Below are 20,836 nucleotides of genomic sequence, written 5' to 3' on the forward strand. Positions count from 1 at the left end.
CGTATCGAACACTGACACTTGTCCGGCACCCCAACACTACAAAATATATGTTTAAATTTTTTTTTTTTTTTAAGTGAGAACACATTCAGGACACATCTTAACACCGCATCGGATGTAAGCTTAATACTATTTCGAGAAAATGGAATTTGAGAATTAGAAAATTATAAATATATATACATCATTATATATAATTCATAGGCAAAAACTGCTCCATCTCTTATGTTAAAGCACCCTTTAATATTCATCAAAATTGAGCATTGAATGTGCATCCAATAGTCATCTAGGTCGAGCAGTAGTAATTCCATCTTTGTTATCATAGAATTTTTTAAATTTTAGTCAATAAGTTGCATTGTAAGTTGGGTGATCTTTTGAAACATATTATATATAATTTTAAAAACAAATTTTCATATCATGAGGTTTTATAAGAAAAATTAAATTTATGAAGTTAAATTTTATTCTTAAATAATTTTTGTTGTGATATTTTTAATAAATAATAATGAAAAAAAAATATTGTTTATTTTAATAATTAATCAAATATAAAAAAAATGTTCATTACATGTCGAGCCCTATTTTTTTCAATTTTGTTGTGTCCCCGCATCGTGTTGTGTCTTGTCTGTATCGGTGCTTCATAGGTACAAAATCATGCTTTTAATGTGATAATTTTGGTGCTATGAAATTCCAATGTAGGTTTTCATTCATGTATGAAACATATTGCCTTGAGACAATCACTTCATGAACTATTATAAGCGTCAGTTTTTCATTCATGTAAGAAACAGATTGCCTCAAGACAATCACTTCATGAAGATTGTAAGTGGCAGCAGTAAGAAATTTAGTCCAAATATACATTGATCAACAATTTTAAAAGCAAATCTGGTGGTGCATTCTGAATTGCATACATGGATTTGCTGCCACCACATTGTATTAGTACAGAATTCAAATTTAAATGTGATTAGGAAAGCATTTAGAGTCAAAACAAGTAACGAGAGATCTATAAACATAACACCATTCTTTTGTATTTACATATCTAGCATTTAAATTTTTATTTTTACATTTCAAATCCTCAAATCATTAATATAACATAAAAACCACTACAATTATGATTTTTTTCAAAGTAATATGCACCCTTCATATATATGAGCGTGTTCTATAAATGTAAGTATCAACGTTTAGGTGTTGAATGTGCAAATCATTCATCTGTAATATTATTGAAATGCTGTAAACCTTTATATATGTTGAAACTGAAGAGAAATTAGACCTATGGGTAAACGCTGTCATAATTGTGCTATGAATTTCCACAAATTTTTTTGCCATGAATTTCCACAAATTTTTTTTCACATGAAACGTCTCCCAGAATTTATAAATTGCATCGTTTGATTGTTGCTGATGTTGTTGGGAATTGCACAGGTTTCACCTGTACCGTGAAGATGACATCTTGGGGACGCTTCATGATTAAGAGGCGTTGCAGATTTCTATAATTTTGTTCAGCTTTGGGTTCATGCAGTCATTTTGTATGATGTAAAAGTACACAAACATTCAAAACAATTTTGAAATTGTTACCATTTTGCTGTGCATTGAAGTTAATTTTGAGAAATCAGACCCTATTGAGCAAGTATTGTTTGCTTCCAACTGTTGACATAAATTGAATGTCCGATCTTACTATGAATGTTTTACTGTTGTGGAACCTCAAAGGAAACTACATGTTGATTTGAGTTGGTTGCTGATTTGATGTTTAGTACTTGTTGGGTGTTAGGTTTTAGCCACTCGTGAAACCTTTTTAGTAATTGTGCAGTTTGAAATTAGAACAATCTGATTTGAAGAAAATATCATTTTATGTTTGCATGAAAATATACTGAGAAATTTAAATTTTGACTTGTATAATGATGTTCTGCTAAATATATATATATATCTATAGACACACACACACACACCCCAGCTTAAGATATGTGCATTTATTCGATGTGAGTCTTGAACCCAAGATGACCCAAGATGACCCAAGATGTCAGGGGACTTATTCACTTGCTAAATGGGCAGCTAAGCTTCTTATCTAAGTTGACCGGGTAATGGATGAGTATAAATTGGGTCACATGGCCTCATGTATTTTATTAATTATTTTTCAGTTTAATATTGGATTTTATTTAGATCATTAAGAAAAAAACATTTAGTCAATTATTAAAATATTATTTATAAATATTATAACTTTTTATTAAATTTTAGGAGCAGATGCAAACCATACATTTCAAAATTTAAAATGAAATGTTGCATTTGCATATGGTGGACCTAATTCTTGCGTCAACAACATATCTAACAACTAAACTTTATTTTTACATTTATACCACTCAAATCATTCATTTCTCATAAGAAAATATTGCTATACCTCTGTAAATCCACGCAAATATGGTACATTGAAAGTTATATCGTTTCATCAAGTAATATGAATATCAAATCAAACATATACCAAATCATCTTCTAAGAAAACTAAGAATGTGAGAAGACAATACATTTTCTAAACAGAGCGAAAACGAGAAGAGGATAAATTCTTCTCACTAAATGAATATACAAGCAATCCATTTAGGAGAATATTGTTGCCTTCGTCTGTCTGTAATTGTAGCTCTCCTGATTCATTCTCTAACCGCCTGCTCTCTCGTCTAGCAATCCATCTGCTGGAAGCCTGACATCTTCTTCTCACCGTACTCCAACATTCTTCTCTCAAGTTGGAGAAGCTCCTCACACCCCATCCCCTGCAAAGGTACATCCCACCAGAAAGGCGGCTCATTTACCTCCACCGCATCATAAATTTCACATCTTTTCTCCAAGCCGAGGAGGGAATCCATGGCGGCGACGTCCGAGACGAAGGGCTTACCGGCAGGGGAGAAGACAAGCGCTCCGATTTGAGCCCCGCTCAGGATCGAAAGCTCTCTCGCCTTTTTGAATAGACCCGAGCGGCGTTTGCTGAAGCACACAAGCCGCGAATCTTTCCTCTCGATCAGCTTCAGTTCGGTCTTCTTCCGCCCTCCGCCAGCCATTGTTATCGATGATGAAGCAGCCGAAGATGAAAGACAGAGGAGATGTATAATTTTGAATCCCAACCTATTTTCACTTCACTTTTATAGCACAAGAAGAAGAAGCGCAATTTTTGAATCTCTCTCAACGGTAACATCTCTTACAACGGTTTAGAAGTTTAAATTCTAAATTCAAATTTTTATTGCTAATTTTCGTAATAATTGTATATTATTTAGTTAAAATCTGGAAAAAATAATTCACGGAAATTTTAATTTATATAGGGTGAAAATAATTCAATTAGAAAATATTTTATTGTCAAATGTCTCATTTAAACGGAGTATATGGCAATTAAGATTTTTAATATTCATTTTATTTTTTATATTTATAAATTATCTGCAATATATTATAACATAAATATTAAATATTAGATTAGCTTGTAAGAAAAAAAGCTCCTTTTTAGTGAACATTTTGTGTTGAGCATGTAGTTAACTTCTTTGTTAAATAGTTAAGCCCAAGAACGAGCTCAAACTCTATTAATTAATCGAGCTAAATTTGTGTGAACATTTTGTGTTCAGTTTGTAATTAATTATTTGTTAAACAGATAAATTAATGCTTGAGCTTAAACTTGATTAATTAATCAAATTTGATTCGTGCTAAACTTAGCCAGTTTAGATCCCGAATGTAATTCTAAAATATAAGATCATAGTCAAAACTTATATTTGAACATATAATCACACAACCAAAATACCTCAAATTAAGCATTTGACGATGCCTATAGAGATGAATTGATCAAACGGTATCCGTTCCTCAAAAATATTCATGTCATTTGCTCAACTTAAAAATTAAAAATTTCTTTTCTTTCTTTTTATTGTAATTTTTATACTATATGACTAAATTTATAGGATAATTGATGCAAATTTTAATTTATTTATTATTTGTAGTACTGGAACATAATAAATGATTTTTTGAAAAAAATTCCTCAAATGATTTTCTCACATAATTTCTCGATTAACCGTATTATATTAACAATGACTTTTTTAATATTGATCAAGTCGCGCATGTAATCATGCATCTGACAGAGCTCTTCATTTATAGCAAAAACCTGCCTAACAAGCTCTTTATGCTTGCAACGAGCTTGAGCCACCCACAGGAGCACGGGAGAGCTCATCCTCGAATGTTATGCCCTTCAAGCTCAAGTCATAGACCCTCCCATTATTCTTTCCCACCACCTGCGTCCAAGCTCAAAATCAGACCGCACAGTAGTAGACTGACTACCACTACTGCCTTAAAATAAGTCCGCGCAATGATAGACTGGCTACCACTACTATTGGCGGATGTCAAGGTCTGGCTCTCAAACTCCCTATGTAATATCCATCACATTATTGAAGATCTTATCAAACAAATTCTTCTCGGTATACATAACATCGAGATTATGTTTAATCAAATTAGTCTGCCAGTATGAAAGACCCTAGAAAATTTATTGCTTCTTCCATTTATGTGTAACGCTCAAATTGAGAAAATAATTGAAGTTAGTTCTGGTCTCTTAGTGATCTTTGGTACTTCACTGATCATTAGCTATAAATCGGTCATAGTTATCCTCGGGGGTAGATTTGATTTTTTAGCTCTGTTTTTTAAAAAAATACATCTTTATTCTTTCTGAATGTAAATCATCAATGATAATCAAAGCATGAATTTTTTCTTACATGCTTTAAAGTGAATGCTTTATATATATCAATGCAGTAAGGACAAGCCAAATTATTGATTGTGCTCTGATGTGAGTGGATTTAGTGTGTTAATTTTGTAAATATTTTTTAATATTACAAAATACACACGGCAAATACAATTGTAAATATGCGTTTTAATTCCAACAAAAATAACTTTAGTGAAAATAGTTTTATCTTTTAAAAATCTTTAAACTGTCAAATTCCCTAAAAATAATGCAAGTATACGTATCGCTCAAGTAATAAAGGGCTCTAAGGGAGTCATAGATATTGATCCCACAGTGAAGTTGGAAATGCTTACAAGTAAATTCTTATGATTATAATATAAACTACAATTTTAAACTACAAAAGTGGAGTACGAAATTTGAATATAAAGTAAATGAGTGAATGCTAAATAAAATGCAGTTAAAAGACTAAGTTAATTAAACTAATTGCTAAACTTTCAAAAGTTAAATTTATGTAAACTAAATAAAGTTTTTGTGGTGAAGAGTTTAAATTTAAGAAAACATTCTCCCCCTTTACAATGATTTACAATGAGTGTATAGACTGTGAAGAAATTAAAATCATTTGAAAATATATTAAATTATTTTATGCAAAATAGGAGCAATCATATTATTTACCCTCTTCCGAGTGTATAAAGAACATTGACTAATCCAAAATTTGGTCCCTAATTTCGTGGTTAGGCTGGAAGGATACCGACTGCCCCTCCGCTCTCACTACTCCCTCACCTGAGGGCTAACAATCTCGCATTAGTTTCCAATCAACTGGACCAAATTAGGAATTTTAATTTGTCGTCTTAAAATCTCCAATACTGCATCCAATAAAGTATATTTTCCTATTTATTTTCACTCAACCCCATGGATGACATCCTCTCCCATGTAGTCAAATGTGATTCTTCCCTTATTGTACAAATCATAGTCATTTCGGAACATATGTTTCTCAACACATTTTAACATTTCAATTGACTAGATAGAAAAGTAAATGAAGATCAGAGATCAAATCATCACAAATTTTTGATATTTAAAACCGTATAAAATAAAATCAATTCTTCACAAAATCATATCTCAAAATAGGGAGAAGGATAAAGAAGACTACTCAAAATTCATGAGAAGGATACGACAAAACACGTATTTTATATATAAAAATAAGTTTACAAAACAAAGAAATGAAAGAATACAACTTATCTCACAATACTTCCCAAGCAAATCCCTAGAAGTTCTCTTCAAGCACTTTCCCTCTTCACAAGCACTCTCAATTCTCTCTTAAAAGTGTCATGAAGAAGAAATCTCTCGCCTTCCCTCTTCTCTTACAATCCTTAAAGAAAATTTCAAAGCCCTTGACTTTCTCTCTCTCTATCTCACGCCACTCTCTCTCTCTTCAAACTCCTCTTGTTGCCAAATAACATCCAATAAGTAAGGAAATTACTAATCATCTATATAAGAGCTTCATTCAACTAAAAATTATATTTCAAAGTGATATTATAAGTTAACACACCTATTTCCCACAATATTTGAAGTTTGTCAATCAAAGGTTGTAAGTAGACATTTTTTTTCCTTTAGGGTTATGTGGACTTGATATGATTAACATTAGAAATAAAAATAACATGATTATGCACATATGGAGCGCAAATTATTTGGCATAATAATCATTGATCTGTATGAATACAATGTTGTGGTGTAATTGTATGGTGTGAACCTATCTGCACATAAACCAAGCCTAACGTTGCATGGTTCATCTGCAAAGTCAAAATAGCTATGGTCTAAATATCTCAAAACTTTATCATACGACGAATGACACATTGAATTAGCATCAATCGATTTGATACTGAACCATGTCATGTGAGGAACTATATGCATAAAAGTGAATAGTCTCTTAAGCCAGGGCATAAGGTGCAAGTAGAAAAGCGCTTGTTTGGAATTTTTTTTCTGAATTTTACCATTTTGCTCCCAGGTTTAAATATTTCAGTACCGCAAAATCTGCATTTTGTCTTCACCTCTTCTAATCTAGCTTTCTCTATGATCGCTTTTTCTAAATCCTCTCTACTGCTAAGTTTAATAAATTTTTAATGCTCTTCATACTGCTTCCTATGATTCCTCAGTGTCACCAGGTAATGCCCCTGACATTTATGACTCAACGAATTAACTAACTGCCCTAATTGTCTTACTATATTTCTTATGGGTACAACTTGACTTTGTAGTTGATTTCCAATTTTGCAACACAATATCTTCCAATTTTTTATCTTCTCCATTGAGTATTTGAGATGAGTTCAAAAGAATAATTTGGCTCGGGGTCGAAGAAATTACGACCATAATTGCTCCAATTTCTAGGATATTTTGTTGGTTACTAACCAACTAATTATTTCCTACATTTTGGTTCTCATTCCAATGAAAATTAAGATGATTTTTTCAATCAAGGTTGTAGGTGTTATAATAAGGGTACTTAGTGTGTTATCAATTACATTCTAGAAGTCTACAGACACAAACACTCAGATCCCTCAATTGTCCATAATAATTTTCATCATTCATTATTGATTATGATGCAAAATTCAAATCTAAATTGTCAATTTTTTTAGATATAAGAACTACTTGTGAAGTTAAGATTAACAACTTATGGTAATTTAATTTCTCTCCAATATCTTGTTAAGTTTTGGGGAATTTTTTTTTTTAATGTTCAGGCTCTTACGACACTAGTTCCAGTCCTACGCATCCAGAACTAGGACTTTCGAGTGAGTGACCCTAAATCTAAAAGAACACTAATACACAGAAATATGAAAAAAATAAATATAATAAACATAAACATATGTAAAATAATGGAAACAAGAAGTGCAAAACACGATGTTTTTATAGATTTTTTAACATAAAACATAACAACAAATAAATAAAATAAGAAAATGATAACAAGTTTCAAGTCTAAACCCAACGATTCAATTAAAGTTCTCTAAAAATTAAAAATTCAACATTGTTACCCGACAATGGCGCTAAAAAATTGATACAACCAAAATGTTATGAGCACATACGGTATACATGAGTATACATATCGATCAAGTAGTATAAAAAACTAAGTTCGCGTTTTGATCCCACGAGGAACGAACGAACTCCTAAAGTTTAAAAAAGTTCTAGTATACTAGTTTTGATTATAGCCCGAAGATTCAAAATTTGGTGATTTTAAAATTTCTAATAATAACTTTTGCAAAAAAATAAAATCTAGACTAGTTTTTAGTTTGAAAAAATAATAGAAAAGCTTTCATGAAATAGTCCTATACAAACCAGATTTTTCGACATAACTCTAATAAAATTGCCAATTAAGAACAATAGTTTTTCTTAGCCCTCCCGGTGGTCAAAAGAAATGTACGGTATCATATTACACAATTAATCTCATAACCATGCAAAACTCATAGTGTTTGTAAATTTTTCTACACGATTGCATCATTATAACAAAAACATTCATATTATCTTAGATTAGTGTAGGTTATTCTAATTGTTTCACTAGCCTGCTCCTATAGTAATATATCACAACCAGTTTTACCATTCTAATTGATCAATTTAGGAATAAATTACATGGAGAAGGTTAAATTATCAGTTTGAAATAAAAATTACACACATTCACTTAACAAAAATGATATTAATTTTCACAAATTCTAGTTCAAGGGAGAGAAAAATTTAAATCCTGCTCATTGCTGATGTATACAACAAATATTATATTATAAAATCAAAATTAAAAGAGTTAGAACAATCTCACCGATATTCTTCATTGAGGTTATGCAAAATTACAAGAAAAACTCAAGTTTTCTTCTATTTCGAGTACAAAAAATCTTAAGCACACACTTGTTCTCTCTCATGAGAACTCTAACACACACTCACACTCTTCTAAGATCCCTCCGACGAAGCATGTTGAATGCGGCGAACGTTCTCCTCAAATTCTTATCTATGACCTTTCTCTACCAAGTTTGAGATCGGATACCCCCAAATGGTTCGATCAATGCGTATTTATGATTCCCTTCGTGAAACGACAGGTATTGAGATGCTAAAAGGTAATATCACACTTATGGTTGTCTGGGCGCTTAGAATTAGTGATGTAAACGAGCCGAACAAGAGCGAGCTCAGCCTAAGCTCGTGTTCGACTCGTTTATATTTTGAACACAAAAAAATATGTCTGTGTTCTGCTCGTTAGCTTAGCGAGCTGAGCACGAGCTACTCGCAAACAAAAAGTTGTTTTGACAACCCTTTTCACGCAATGTAGGATATTATGGGTTGGGGCAAGAAATCTTTGGTCGCAAACACGAGCTTTACTCATTAATTAATTAATTGTATGAGTATTATTTCGAGCCAAAAACGGGCAAATACGAATGAAAAAAAATTTTCTTCTTCTTTGGCTCGTTTATATATCGAGTGCAAAAAAAGTTATTCGTGTTCGACTAGTTTACTTAGCGAACGAAGCGAAGACAAGCTTCTTAATGAGTCAAACACGAATTGATATATTCGGATTTGTGGAATTTAGTAAAGCTTAGTTAAATCAAATCCAAGCGGCAGCCAAACAGCCCCCACAAAGTCAGTGCTACGTTATCAGGAACAATATATATATCTATATTAGTTATATATATATAAATCCTTGAATTTCTGTCTATGTTATGAAAAAGATATAAAGATATATCAGTCCACATGATTAATATAATCTACAACTTAGTTGAATTAGTTTAAGATGTAATCATTAATGCCAAGTTAAAATTGTACTCATGAATCAAATCCTTAAAGTCATCAATCATATTGTTTTTTTTCTCAAACACTGAAATTACTTGAGGAATTCTTTCCTGAGTTATCTTAAGTACGTATCCTTGTTTCTTTGTTCCATTATCATGCAAGAAATAATGAATGAAAAAAAGCTATTTGAAAACAATTCTTGAAGACCTTGTAATTTCAAATGGACAACTCTAGCTTATGAATGGTTAGTAGAGATAGACGGTCATATAATGAGCATCAATTTCAGAGCAGATACAAACCTTATATTTCAAAATTTAAATTGAAGTGTTAGAAGTCTTATGCTAATATTTTGTATCAATTTTTGAATCTCTCTTAACGGTAAAATGCTGATAAAAATTCATCAAATAATATGAACATCAAATCAAACATATACGAAATCTTCGTTTAAGAAAACTGAGAATGTGAGTAGACAATACATTTCCAAAACAGAGCTAAAACGAGAAGAGGACAAATTCTTCTCTCTAACAGAATATACAACAATGGATTTAGGAGAATATTGTTGCCTGTGGTGGAAGCCAGAGAACTTAGACCTCCATCACACTAGCCTTGGTATGTTTCTAATTGTGGCTCTTCTGATTCATTCTCTAACCACCTGCTCTCTCGGCTAGCAATCCATCTGCTGGAAGCCTGACATCTTCTTCTCACCGTACTCCAACATTCTTCTCTCAAGTTGGAGAAGCTCCTCACTCCCCATCCCCTGCAAAGGTACATCCCACCAGAAAGGCGGCTCATTTACCTCCACCGCATCATAAATTTCACATCTTTTCTCCAAGCCGAGGAGGGAATCCATGGCGGCGACGTCCGAGACGAAGGCCTTACCGGCATAGGAGAAGACAAGCGCTCCAATTTGAGCCCCGCTCAGGATCGAAAGCTCTCTCGCCTTTTTGAATAGACCCGAGCGGCGTTTGCTGAAGCACACAAGCCGCGACTGTTTGCTTTCTATCAGCTTCAGTTCGGTCTTCTTCCGCCCTCCGCCAGCCATTGTTATCGATGATGAAGCAGCCGAGGAAGAAAGACAGAGGAAATGTATAATTTTGAATCCCAACCTATTTTCACTTCACTTTTATAGCACAAGAAGAAGAAGCGCAATTTTTGAATCTCTCTCAACGGTAAAATCTCTTACAACGGTTTAGAAGTTTAAATTTTAAATTCAAATTTTTATTGCTAATTATCGTAATAATTCATATTATCTAGTTTAAATCTGAAAAAAAATTAATTCACACATATTTTAATTTATATAGGGTATTAATAATTCAATTAGAAAATATTATATAGCAATTATGATTTTTAATACTCATTTTTTTTATATTTATAAATTTTCTGCAATATATTATGCTGTAAATAATAAATAATAGTTTCGATTGTTAAAAAAAAAAAAACTCATTTTTAGTGAATATTTTGTGTTGAGCATGTAATTGACATTTGTTAAATGGTCAAGTCCAAGGACGGGCTCAAACTCTATACATTTTGTGTTCAGCTTATTTGTTAAATAAGTAAATTAAAGCTCGAGCTCAAATTTGATTAATTAATCAAGCTTGATTCGTGCTGGACCTAACCAATTTAGGCCCCTAATGTAATTCTAAAATATAAAGATCATGGTGAAAATTTAAATTTTAACATATAGTCACACTACTAAAGTATGTCAAATTAAGAATGTGATAATGCCTCCAAGGATGAATTTATCAAATAATATAGTTCCTATAAAATATTCATGCCAATTGAGCAACTTAAAAATTTAAAACTTCTCATATTTTTATTGTAATTTTTATACTATCGGACTAAAACTTATAAGAAAATTGTTGCAAACAATAATTTATTTATCATTTGTATTATTAGATCATAATAAACATTTTGTTCAAAAAAATTCCTCAAATTATTTTCTTATATAATTTCTCGATTAAATATATTTAATTAACAATAGTTTTTTTTAATTTTGATCAAGTTGTGTATCTGATTATGCACTGACATAACTCTTCATTTGTAGCACGGACCTGCCTGACGAGCTCTTTATGCTCCCCTTGCAACGTGCTTGAGCCACCCACTAGAGCACGAGAAAGCTCATCCTCGAATGTTATGCCCTTCGAGCTCAAGACGTAGCCACTCCCCTTATTCTTTCCCACCGCCTGCGTTCATAGCTCAAAATCAGACTGCGCAGTGGTAGACTTGCTACCATTACTGCTGGCATATGTTAGGGTCTGGCTTTCCACTCTCTATGTCTCTTCTAGAGTTGCTCGTACTACTCCCACATAATTAAAACCAAGGGTTAATTGTCATTTTGAATACCACCATCCAACACAATATTAAATATGTTATCAAAAAAAAATATTATGATGTTTTCTTTTGTTTTATCCTTAATATCCATTACATAATTGAAGATATTATCAACCAATTTTTTTTCGGTATGCATAATGTTGAGATTTTGTCTAATTAAATTAGTCTTCCAGTATGAAAGATCCCAGAAAATGCCCTGCTTCTTCCATTTTTGTGTAACACCCAAATCGGGAAAATGATTGAAGCTAGTCTGGTCTCCTAGTGAACTTTGGTACTTAACTGATCAACAACCATAAATCGGTCCTAGTTATCCTTAGGGGTGGATTTGATTTTTCAGCTCTATTTTTTGAACAATGCATCTCTATTCCTTCTGAATATAAACCTTCAATGATAATCAAACCAAGAATTTTTTCTTCCATGCTTTAGAATGAATGTTTTGAATATATCCATGCAATAAGAACAAACCAATTTCTATATTGTGCTCCAACCAAATAACATCCAATAAGTAGGCAAATCACTTATCTTTTATGTAAGGGCATCTTTCAACTGAAAATTCTATTTCGAAGTGATATAATAAGTTAGCAAAGTCGTTTCCCACAATGTATGAAGTTTTTCAATGAGAGGCAATAAATTGACATATTTTTTTCTTACGGCCAATATGGACTTGGCATGATTAACATAAGAAACAAGAACGACGTGGTCATGCACATATCAGGGCTCAAATTATATGTCGTAATAATCATTGGCCAATATGAATACGGTGTTACGACGTGATTGTCTGGTGTGAACTCATCTGCACGTAAACCAAGCTTAACGTTGCATATTTCGTACAAGTGATGGATGACTCATTGAATTTGCATCAAACGATCCAATACTGTGTCTTGTCATGTGAGGAACTATATGCATAAAAGTGAATAGTCTCTGAAGCCAGGGTATAAGTTGCAAGTAGAAGAAACACTTGTATGAAATATTTTTCTGAATTTTACTATTTTTTCCCTTTGGTTTAAATATTTAAGTACTGCAAAATCTGCATTTTGTCTTCACCTCTTCAAATCTAGCTTTCACTATGACCACCTCTTCTAAATCCTCTCTACAACTACGTTTAATAAATTTTTAGTGCTCTTCACCTTGGTCCCTGGATTCACCTTAGTGCTACTATGTAATGCCCCTTGGCATCAATGACTCGACGTGTTACTTAACTTTCCTAATTGTTTTTCTATGTTTCTTATGGCTACAACTCTGTAGTTGATTTCCATTATGCAACACAAAATCTTCCAAAATTTTCTCTTCTCCAAATTGAGTATTTGAGATGAGTTCAAAAGGAAAATTAGGCCCGAGGTCGGAGAAATTACTACCATAATTGCTCCAATAATCAATCATATTTTGTTGCTAATTAACTAATTATTTTCTACAATTTGGTTCTCATTCCAACTAAAATTAAGATGGTTTTTTCAATCAAGATTGTAGTTGTTATAATATGGGTACTTGAGTGTGTTATAAATCACATTCTAGAACTCTACAAACACAAACACTCAGATCCCATAATTGTCTACAATAATTTTCATCATTCGTTGTTGATTCTAATGCAAAATTCAAATCTAAATTGTCAATGTTTTTAGATATAGCAACTGCATGTGAAATTAAGATTAACAACATCTGGTAATTTGGCATCTCTCCAATATCTATTAAGTTTTGTGGATAATATTATTTTTTTTTCAATTTTTTTTTATGTTCAGATTCATACGTCACCAGTTCCGCAATTTCAATCCTACGCGTCCAAAACTAAGACTATCAAGTGAGTGACCTTAAATCTAAAAGAACACCAACACACACAAATAAAATAAGATAAACAGAAATATATGTAAAATAATAAAAATAAGAAGTACAAAACAAGAATCTTTTTAGAGTTTTTAACATAGAAAATAACAAATAAATATAATAAGAAAATGACAACAAGTTTTAAGTCTAAACCCAACAATTCAACTAAAATTCTCCAAAAAATTTAAAATTTAACATTGTTACCCGACAATAAAGCTAAAAAATTGATACAACCAAAATGTTATAAAACATTGAAATATATAGGAGTATACATATCAAGCAAGTAGTATATGAAACTGATTTTGCGTTTCGATCTCACGAGGAATGAGTGAACTCCCACAGTTTAGAAAAGTTCTAGTATAATAGTATTGAGTCTAGCCCGAAGATTTAATATTTGGTGATATTAAAGTTTCTAATAATAACTTCTGCAAAAAATAAAATCTAGACTAGTTTTGAGTTTGAAAAAAATGAAAGAAAAACTTCCCTGAAATGGTCCTAGGTAAACCAGATTTATCGATATAACTCTAATAAAGCTGACAATCAAGAACAATAGTTTTTTTTAGCCCTTCCGGTGGTCATAAAAAAATTTATGATATCATATTACACAATTAGTCTCATAACCTTGTAAAACTCACAGTAATTGTAAATTTTCCTACATGATTGCATCATCATAACAACAACATTCATATTAATTTTTAGGCCTATGAGTCTTGAATTTGTCTTATAATTTTATGAACATCATTGAGTTATGCATGTTCATTGTCCCCCATCTTAAAGCTTACAAAACCATCCAACTTTCTAACTCTAAGAGAAAATAAGTTTTATTATAAAAATAAACTCAAATAATGACCATTGCGAAATCGCTATCAAAGAAACAATCAAATAAGTTTATTCAACGTACATTATACCCGACATTCCAAAGTGTCAAGCTAATTATCATCTTGTTCATATTTAAGTCCTTTGGCATATTTAAGAACTTGCAACCAAAATTTATTAGATTCAAACAAATTTAATGACTTTATTATTGCCTCCTTAAGAATAATCACCTATATAAAACATATGTTAGATCTCTACGTTCATATTCATGTATTAACATTCATCCCCATAAAGCACACATTACATCACAAGCAAAATAATAATAAAAGCATAAGCAAACAATGTAACCACTAAAAGTTATCCTAACCTAGCTCTAGGTTGGTAGCCTACATGTAAGTTTAGTATGTGAAGGTCATTTGGTTAGCCTCTAATTAGTCTTTGATGTTTATATTTCAACTTAAGTTTCAATTTAAACTTACCTAAAGAATGTTTTCAATTTAAGCAATTAACAACCTAGAAATTCAATTTAGACTCTAATTGATTCAATTTTCTTTTCAATTTAAGGTTTTAAAGTATGTAGCAACAGGGACTCACCAAGGGTAAGTACTACAACTTATAAAACCTTATACCTAACAGGATAAAAGCTTCAAACAAAAAGTAGCATTCTACAACATTTAAGAAGTGATTTAAAGCAATCTAAAATGTTGAATTTCACATGATGTTATGTGCATCCCAAATCTTTTTCTCATATTTATAATGATAAAAATGCATTTAATTATAAAAATTTAAAGCATAAAAAACAATTCGTGCAGCAAGAATAAATATGATAGTTCACATTCCTCTTGTACCCTTTAATCAAAAAAATATTTTTATATTTTTTAATATTAATTTTGTGAGGAGATGTGTGTTCTACTTAGACCAGGTTTCATACATAATAACTAGAGTATTGTATAAATGTAGTAATGTAAACTTTACATAGTAAAAGAAATGTTGTCAAAAAGTGGTGGTTGGAAAATAGTATATTCTTCTGTGGTGCTCTTATTATTTGATTATATTATATGGGTATACTTTATGTAGCTAAAAATAAAAACAATGAACCATTTTTAAATATAATTTGAAATGTATAGCACACCCAAGTAAAGGGTTAAATTAGTGTGTTATTTTGATAATAATGGCCAGTATACTTGCTAAAAATGTTATCTTATTTATTTCAAATTAATATTTATACGCAACATAGGAGATAATAATTTATACTTTATGATCGAATAAAAATTTGATCATGCCAAAAATAAGAATGCAAGTAATTGATTTTTCCTTATCTTATTTAGCTAATTATCTCATGTTCACTTAATAAAATAAGAATGAATTCAATCCATTATTTAATTCACATATACATTTGTCAGTGTAAATAATACAATAATTTTCATCAATCACAACCTAACAAGTTTCAAAAGTAAGGAAATATTTAGTAAGATAATAATGTGATAATTTCAAAGTAATAGATGCAAAATGATTTATCGTAATTTAGCACTAACTGTTGCATCTATGCACCGAGTCCTCCAATAGAAACCTTTTTGCCACTCTCTTTTTATCATAATAAGGTAGGAAAAGATCTCTTTCAATGTTAATAGAGAAACCCAATGTCATTTCTTTCTCTTCAAGCACAAAGACCACTAGCTAGTGAACCATGCAACTTCTTTATGAACACTTTGAGAACACATGACCTCACACCAACACAACATCTTAACTCTTAAAACATTTATAGCTTTAACTCAAAAAATCATGTGGTTGATAGAGAAATAAAGTAACTATAAGGGCAATTTCTTTAAGAATTTTTAATCTTAAAAGAAAATTTCTCTTAAAAAGATTTTCTATCATTAAATTTCTAGCTCTTTCTTGTCCTCATTCTATTTCTCATGTTTGGGGCTTTGACTATATACAAAGAAAGATATATTAAGTGCTTTAGGTAAAAAATTTTAAGGTATTAAGTTTAAAAAATATTGAAATGTATACAATATGAGGCATATCATACAACATAACCAGTTATTTTTGATTTGCATCTACTTACTTGAGATTTAATAATGTAGATAACATTTATACTTTAATATTTACTTATAAAATGCTAAAATTTTAACATTACATCAAAATTTTTATTAAGACTAAGTTTTAAAGAGTGTAATACAACTTCTCGTGACATATTTTGGTGTGATTATAGTATTGAAGAGCAATATAACTAAATATCAAAGAGTAGACGGTCGATATGTAAATACATATGAATTCTAAGGTATGGGTGTAAATTCTCCTATTTCAATATGATTATCATAATCAATATTACATAACTATATTATTTGAACAAGTAGCACATTAGTTATAAATAAAATGAATAGAATATCAAGTTACATAACTACAAAAAGCAATTATGATAATGAAATGCATTATTAAATATAAATTATTTTCAAAATAATAAAAAAAATCATACATACAGAAAAAAAAAAATCATGAAGAACAAATGCTTTTATTTATAAAAACCCTTTTAATGTAAGATTTCACTTGATCAAACGTTCAACTTCTGTTCCGTTCATCCAAGCACGTCGCACCTCATTTGCTGAAGCAATATTTTTCGATCGTCCCCTAAAGCTGTTTTACGAAAACAAAATAATTTCATCACGAATTTTGTTTTCACCAGTTTTACGTCGCACCTCATGAGCTTTGACGTGCATCACGAATTTTGATACAATTTGTTTTAAATCACTCCATTTGGCAAACATCACATCAAAAGAGCTTTGACGTGCATCACGAATTTTGATACAATTTTGCATCAGAACTCTAATCAAAATCTAAATTGCACTCAATTGTATCCACCAGTTTGCTCAGCCCGAATCTGAGTCTCCACCCAAGAGCTCAAGTGCCGTGTCCACCAAAGAGGACATCATTACCTCATGACGGCCCAATCCCTGACTCCCCGAGAAGACATTAAAACACTCCAACTCAGACGTAGTTTCAGCAGTCTGCACTAAAACTTGCTCCATTCCCAAATCCCTAAACAATTCAATGTACTTGCGTTCATGCTTCATCAGAGTAATGGCGAGTCCGATCACAAATCTCCTCATTCTCGGAACCTTGCTCTCCGGACTCTCATATCTCCTCAGTATCTCCACAAGCTTTCCCACAAAGTCTTCATCTTTGATTCCAGCCTTTTCAATTTCGTTCCCACTAACTTGCAGATTCCTAAAATTAAGTATTTGTTCTGCGAGCCCAACTGACACCTCCAAAAGCTTCTCTTTTTCCTTCTCCTTCTCCTCCATTATCGTCTTCAACACCTGTCCAAAGAGTTTTCAATGTCAATCATGAGATAAGCACACAGACAGTATTATTCAGTAAGCATGAGAAGCCAGATTCTTGCCATGGGCATCGCTTCTGCAACCATCTGGAGTCTAGATAATCGCTCCGGAGCAGAGTAAGCGCATAGCCCTCTCAGAATCCTCGCAGCATTCAGTCTTAACGCAGGATTGCCGAGCGCACGAACCAGCCTTCTAACCACATCACCATCTTCCCTCAGCATCCTCTCGCAGTTCCTCCTGCTGTCAAGTATCAGCATCGCCAATGCCTCCCCCGCCTCATTGCACACAGTCCCTACCTCCTCCGTCACCATTGGCCTGAAAAACACGTTAAGAATTAAACGCATCATGCTCCCTGTCGCCCCAATCTTCTCCCTCGCCTCCTCATTCATCCCCAAGCTCGTCAGAATCTCCACTCCCAGGACCTGCAGCTTCAGATGGCTCTCCCCGTACTGCAGCAATTCCCGTATGTAACTCAACAGATACACGATCTCTGATATATCTCTTCGCAGCGTCTTCCCCGTCGCCCCCGTAGTAGAAACTAAAATCTTCACCACCTGCAATGCACGACGCACAGTCTTTATCCTCGACTCCGGCGCACGGTCATTGCGCAGCAACGCGGCGCCGGAGCTCGTCAGATCAATAATCCGTGCAAGCAAACCCCGCGCATTCCCGATCTTCCAACAGTTCTCGTGATCCCTTGCAAGGCGCTTCAGAATTAAAAGCCCGAGCATATTAAAGGCGGAGTATTCATAGTCCTCTTTGTCGACCACGACCGCTCTCGGCGACGCCTCGTAGGGTCTCCCATCCGTCGTCCCTCCGCCGGTGTGCAACAGTGACGCGATCGACTCCATCGCCCCCGGAATCGCCGCCACACGCAGCGCGTTCTGCTTTCTCGAAGCAAGCTTCGAGACGATCTCGCACGCTGCGCGTCGTATATCTTCTTCAGAAGGATCCTTCCAGTTGAGCATCTCAATCAGTCGCTCGATCACTGAAGTGGAGCTTCCGATTTTGCGGAGGGTGTCGCCGGCAAACCGCTTGTTCTCGACGAATCGTTGGAGGATCCTTGCGCCGATGATCTGTTCATCGGGGGAGTCGGAATCGAGGAGCTCCTCGGCGTAGGAGACGAGATCCATCTTCAATCCATCGAAGATGCTGCCGTCGATGCATTTGGAGTATGCGTCGTAGAAGAATCGGCGGAGAGAAACCAAACCAATCGGACCAAGCTCGCACTCCTCGCTCACCCGTTCGACCAATTTCCCCTGTTCAATTTTCCATGTCCAGTAGCCCTTTTCCAACAGAAACATGAGGGCCTCTGCAAGCGCAAGACCGTAGAAGACATTGAGGGCCGACTTTTCATTAATCTCTGCATCTTCTCCGTAGTCCTGCTGTCCTAAACGCATCAACGAAAGAGCTACGCAGGCCACTGCAGCAAGGACTTGCAGCCAGTAGAGCAAACGGCTGATGTTCTTCGACACAAAAACCCAGCCGGAGTAAGGGAGAAGGGGGACGTCTGCGGGGAGCCAAGTTCGCTTCGGCTGCGATAAGGCCGCTAGTCCATTGAGCTGCTGCAAGTTACAAGCAAGGCGGCGGCTTGGCCGAGAAGCAAAGGATAAGGGTCGCGTAACAGCGTGAACCATGCGGCGAGGGATGGAGAGATGCGATTTGACGCGGCGGCGGGAGGTAGCTGCCGGGAGTGTGCGCGTTGACTGATGTTGCCATTCGAGCTCACGGCTACGGCTGAAGAGGCGGGCGCCTTCGACGACGAGAATTATGGTGACGAACCAGAAGTCTTTGGGTTTTAGAGCAGAGGCGAAGCCACCGAGGAGGACGACAGTGGCCCAGATAAAGGCTAGTTGACCGAGACCGCTGGCGCTTTTTTCGATGATGGCGAGGCGCAAGGCGAAGAGGGTGAGTTTCTTTTCCGGCGCATCGAGGGAAGATGGTTGGGGTATGCTGCGGCTGCGGCCAGAGGGCGTCTGGTCGCTGAGCTCACGCTGCGGTTCGAAGAGTGTGGATCCCCAGCTTCCGCTGCCTCCGTTATTTCCTCCATTAGGACGGTTTATTATCTCTAACTGGATGATGTTAGTGTTGTCAGCAGGTTCATCCTTGATCTCCAATTGCTTGATCTTCTTCTTCATCACTCCTGTTGTACGGATTGGTAGGACATGGAAGGGGAAGTTAAGAAGGCAACAAGTTGAGTTGAGGACATGGATGGACTTTGAAGGATATGGAAGGGGAAGTTAAGAAGGCAACAAGTTGAGTTTTTGCAGAGAAAAAATAATGGATGAAGATTGGGAGCACGTCTGCGTGGCGAAAAATTATTGCTTTTCCTTGTGATCCTCTTCGCGTCATTGTCTTCATACGTGGTAGGTGCTTGGTACAGCCTGCCGTTTTATTTAATTATAATTTTGCGGGCTTGAATTCTTGAGCTTGATTAAAAATCTCTGCTTTTTATGTTTTGCAGCTTTACTTGATGCGGAAGTTTTTTCAGCGGTGATTTGCACTGCAGTTTCTGATTAAGGGGATGGTCATTTTCTTGAATTTAAATTCTAGTTGGGAGGGGAGGTTACTTATTTGAAATTTTGATATGTTTTTATTCAACTGCATTTTTGTGAAGCGTTCAAGGGAAAAAAATATTATCTCAGGAGTACTGATGCATCAGTACTCTAATAAGGGGATATCACGTAGGCACCACGATGGTACCATTGCCTACGTGGCACCCCCTCATTGTAGTACTCGTTTTTATTCAACTGCGTTTTCGTGAAGCGTCCAAGGGAAAAAATATTATCTCAGGAATACTGATGCATCAGTAATCTAATGAGGGGGTGCCTACGCGGCACCACGGTGGGACCATTGCCTACGTGGCACCCCCTCAGTCGAGTACTGATAGTCGAGGACCACCAATGAATAAGAGTTATTGGTTTATCTTATTTGCTAGTGAGACTATGGGTCCGTTTGGGGCAGCTTATAAGTGCGGGCGGCGTTTTGAAAACGCCGCCATACCGTTTGGTTCGCGCTTTTCGCCAGCTTATCCGAAACTGCGTTTGGGTTTTTGCACTAAACGCAGGCCTCGGGCCGACCCCTGCGGCCGGCCCGCGGGCCGCCGTTCACG

At 34.5% G+C, this 20,836-nt stretch overlaps 3 protein-coding genes across 3 annotated transcripts; all 3 read right to left on the minus strand.

Moving 5' to 3' along the window:
• Window positions 1–2,645: 2,645 nt before the first annotated feature.
• LOC110023272 (agamous-like MADS-box protein AGL29) lies at window positions 2,646–3,023 on the minus strand. The gene has a single exon (XM_020722595.1). It carries the CDS (start codon window positions 3,021–3,023, stop codon window positions 2,646–2,648), a length of 378 nt encoding a protein of 125 aa, XP_020578254.1.
• A 7,059-nt stretch (window positions 3,024–10,082) lies between these two features.
• On the minus strand, window positions 10,083–10,460 carry LOC110023273 (agamous-like MADS-box protein AGL31). The gene has a single exon (XM_020722596.1). The coding sequence runs from the start codon at window positions 10,458–10,460 to the stop codon at window positions 10,083–10,085; it is 378 nt and encodes a 125-aa protein (XP_020578255.1).
• A 6,669-nt stretch (window positions 10,461–17,129) lies between these two features.
• LOC110023248 lies at window positions 17,130–20,047 on the minus strand. Its single transcript, XM_020722560.1, has 3 exons — window positions 19,926–20,047; window positions 17,787–19,883; window positions 17,130–17,703 (listed from the first exon to the last, which is right to left on the minus strand). The coding sequence occupies exons 2-3, from the start codon at window positions 19,860–19,862 to the stop codon at window positions 17,254–17,256; spliced, it is 2,526 nt and encodes an 841-aa protein (XP_020578219.1). The 5' UTR covers window positions 19,863–19,883; window positions 19,926–20,047; the 3' UTR covers window positions 17,130–17,253.
• Window positions 20,048–20,836: the final 789 nt, after the last annotated feature.

The sequence above is a fragment of the Phalaenopsis equestris genome, unplaced genomic scaffold (genome assembly GCF_001263595.1).
Source record: "Phalaenopsis equestris unplaced genomic scaffold, ASM126359v1 Scaffold000223, whole genome shotgun sequence".
Taxonomy (NCBI): Eukaryota; Viridiplantae; Streptophyta; class Magnoliopsida; order Asparagales; family Orchidaceae; genus Phalaenopsis; species Phalaenopsis equestris.

Coding starts and splice junctions, on each gene's coding strand:
- LOC110023248 (XM_020722560.1), bottom strand. CDS start 19,862: ATGAAGAAGAAGATCAAGCAATTGGAGATCAAGGATGAACCTGCTGAC. Junction 17,704..17,786: donor TTGCAGAAGCGATGCCCATG/GCAAGAATCTGG, acceptor CTCTTTGGACAG/GTGTTGAAGACGATAATGGA.
- LOC110023273 (XM_020722596.1), bottom strand. CDS start 10,460: ATGGCTGGCGGAGGGCGGAAGAAGACCGAACTGAAGCTGATAGAAAGC.
- LOC110023272 (XM_020722595.1), bottom strand. CDS start 3,023: ATGGCTGGCGGAGGGCGGAAGAAGACCGAACTGAAGCTGATCGAGAGG.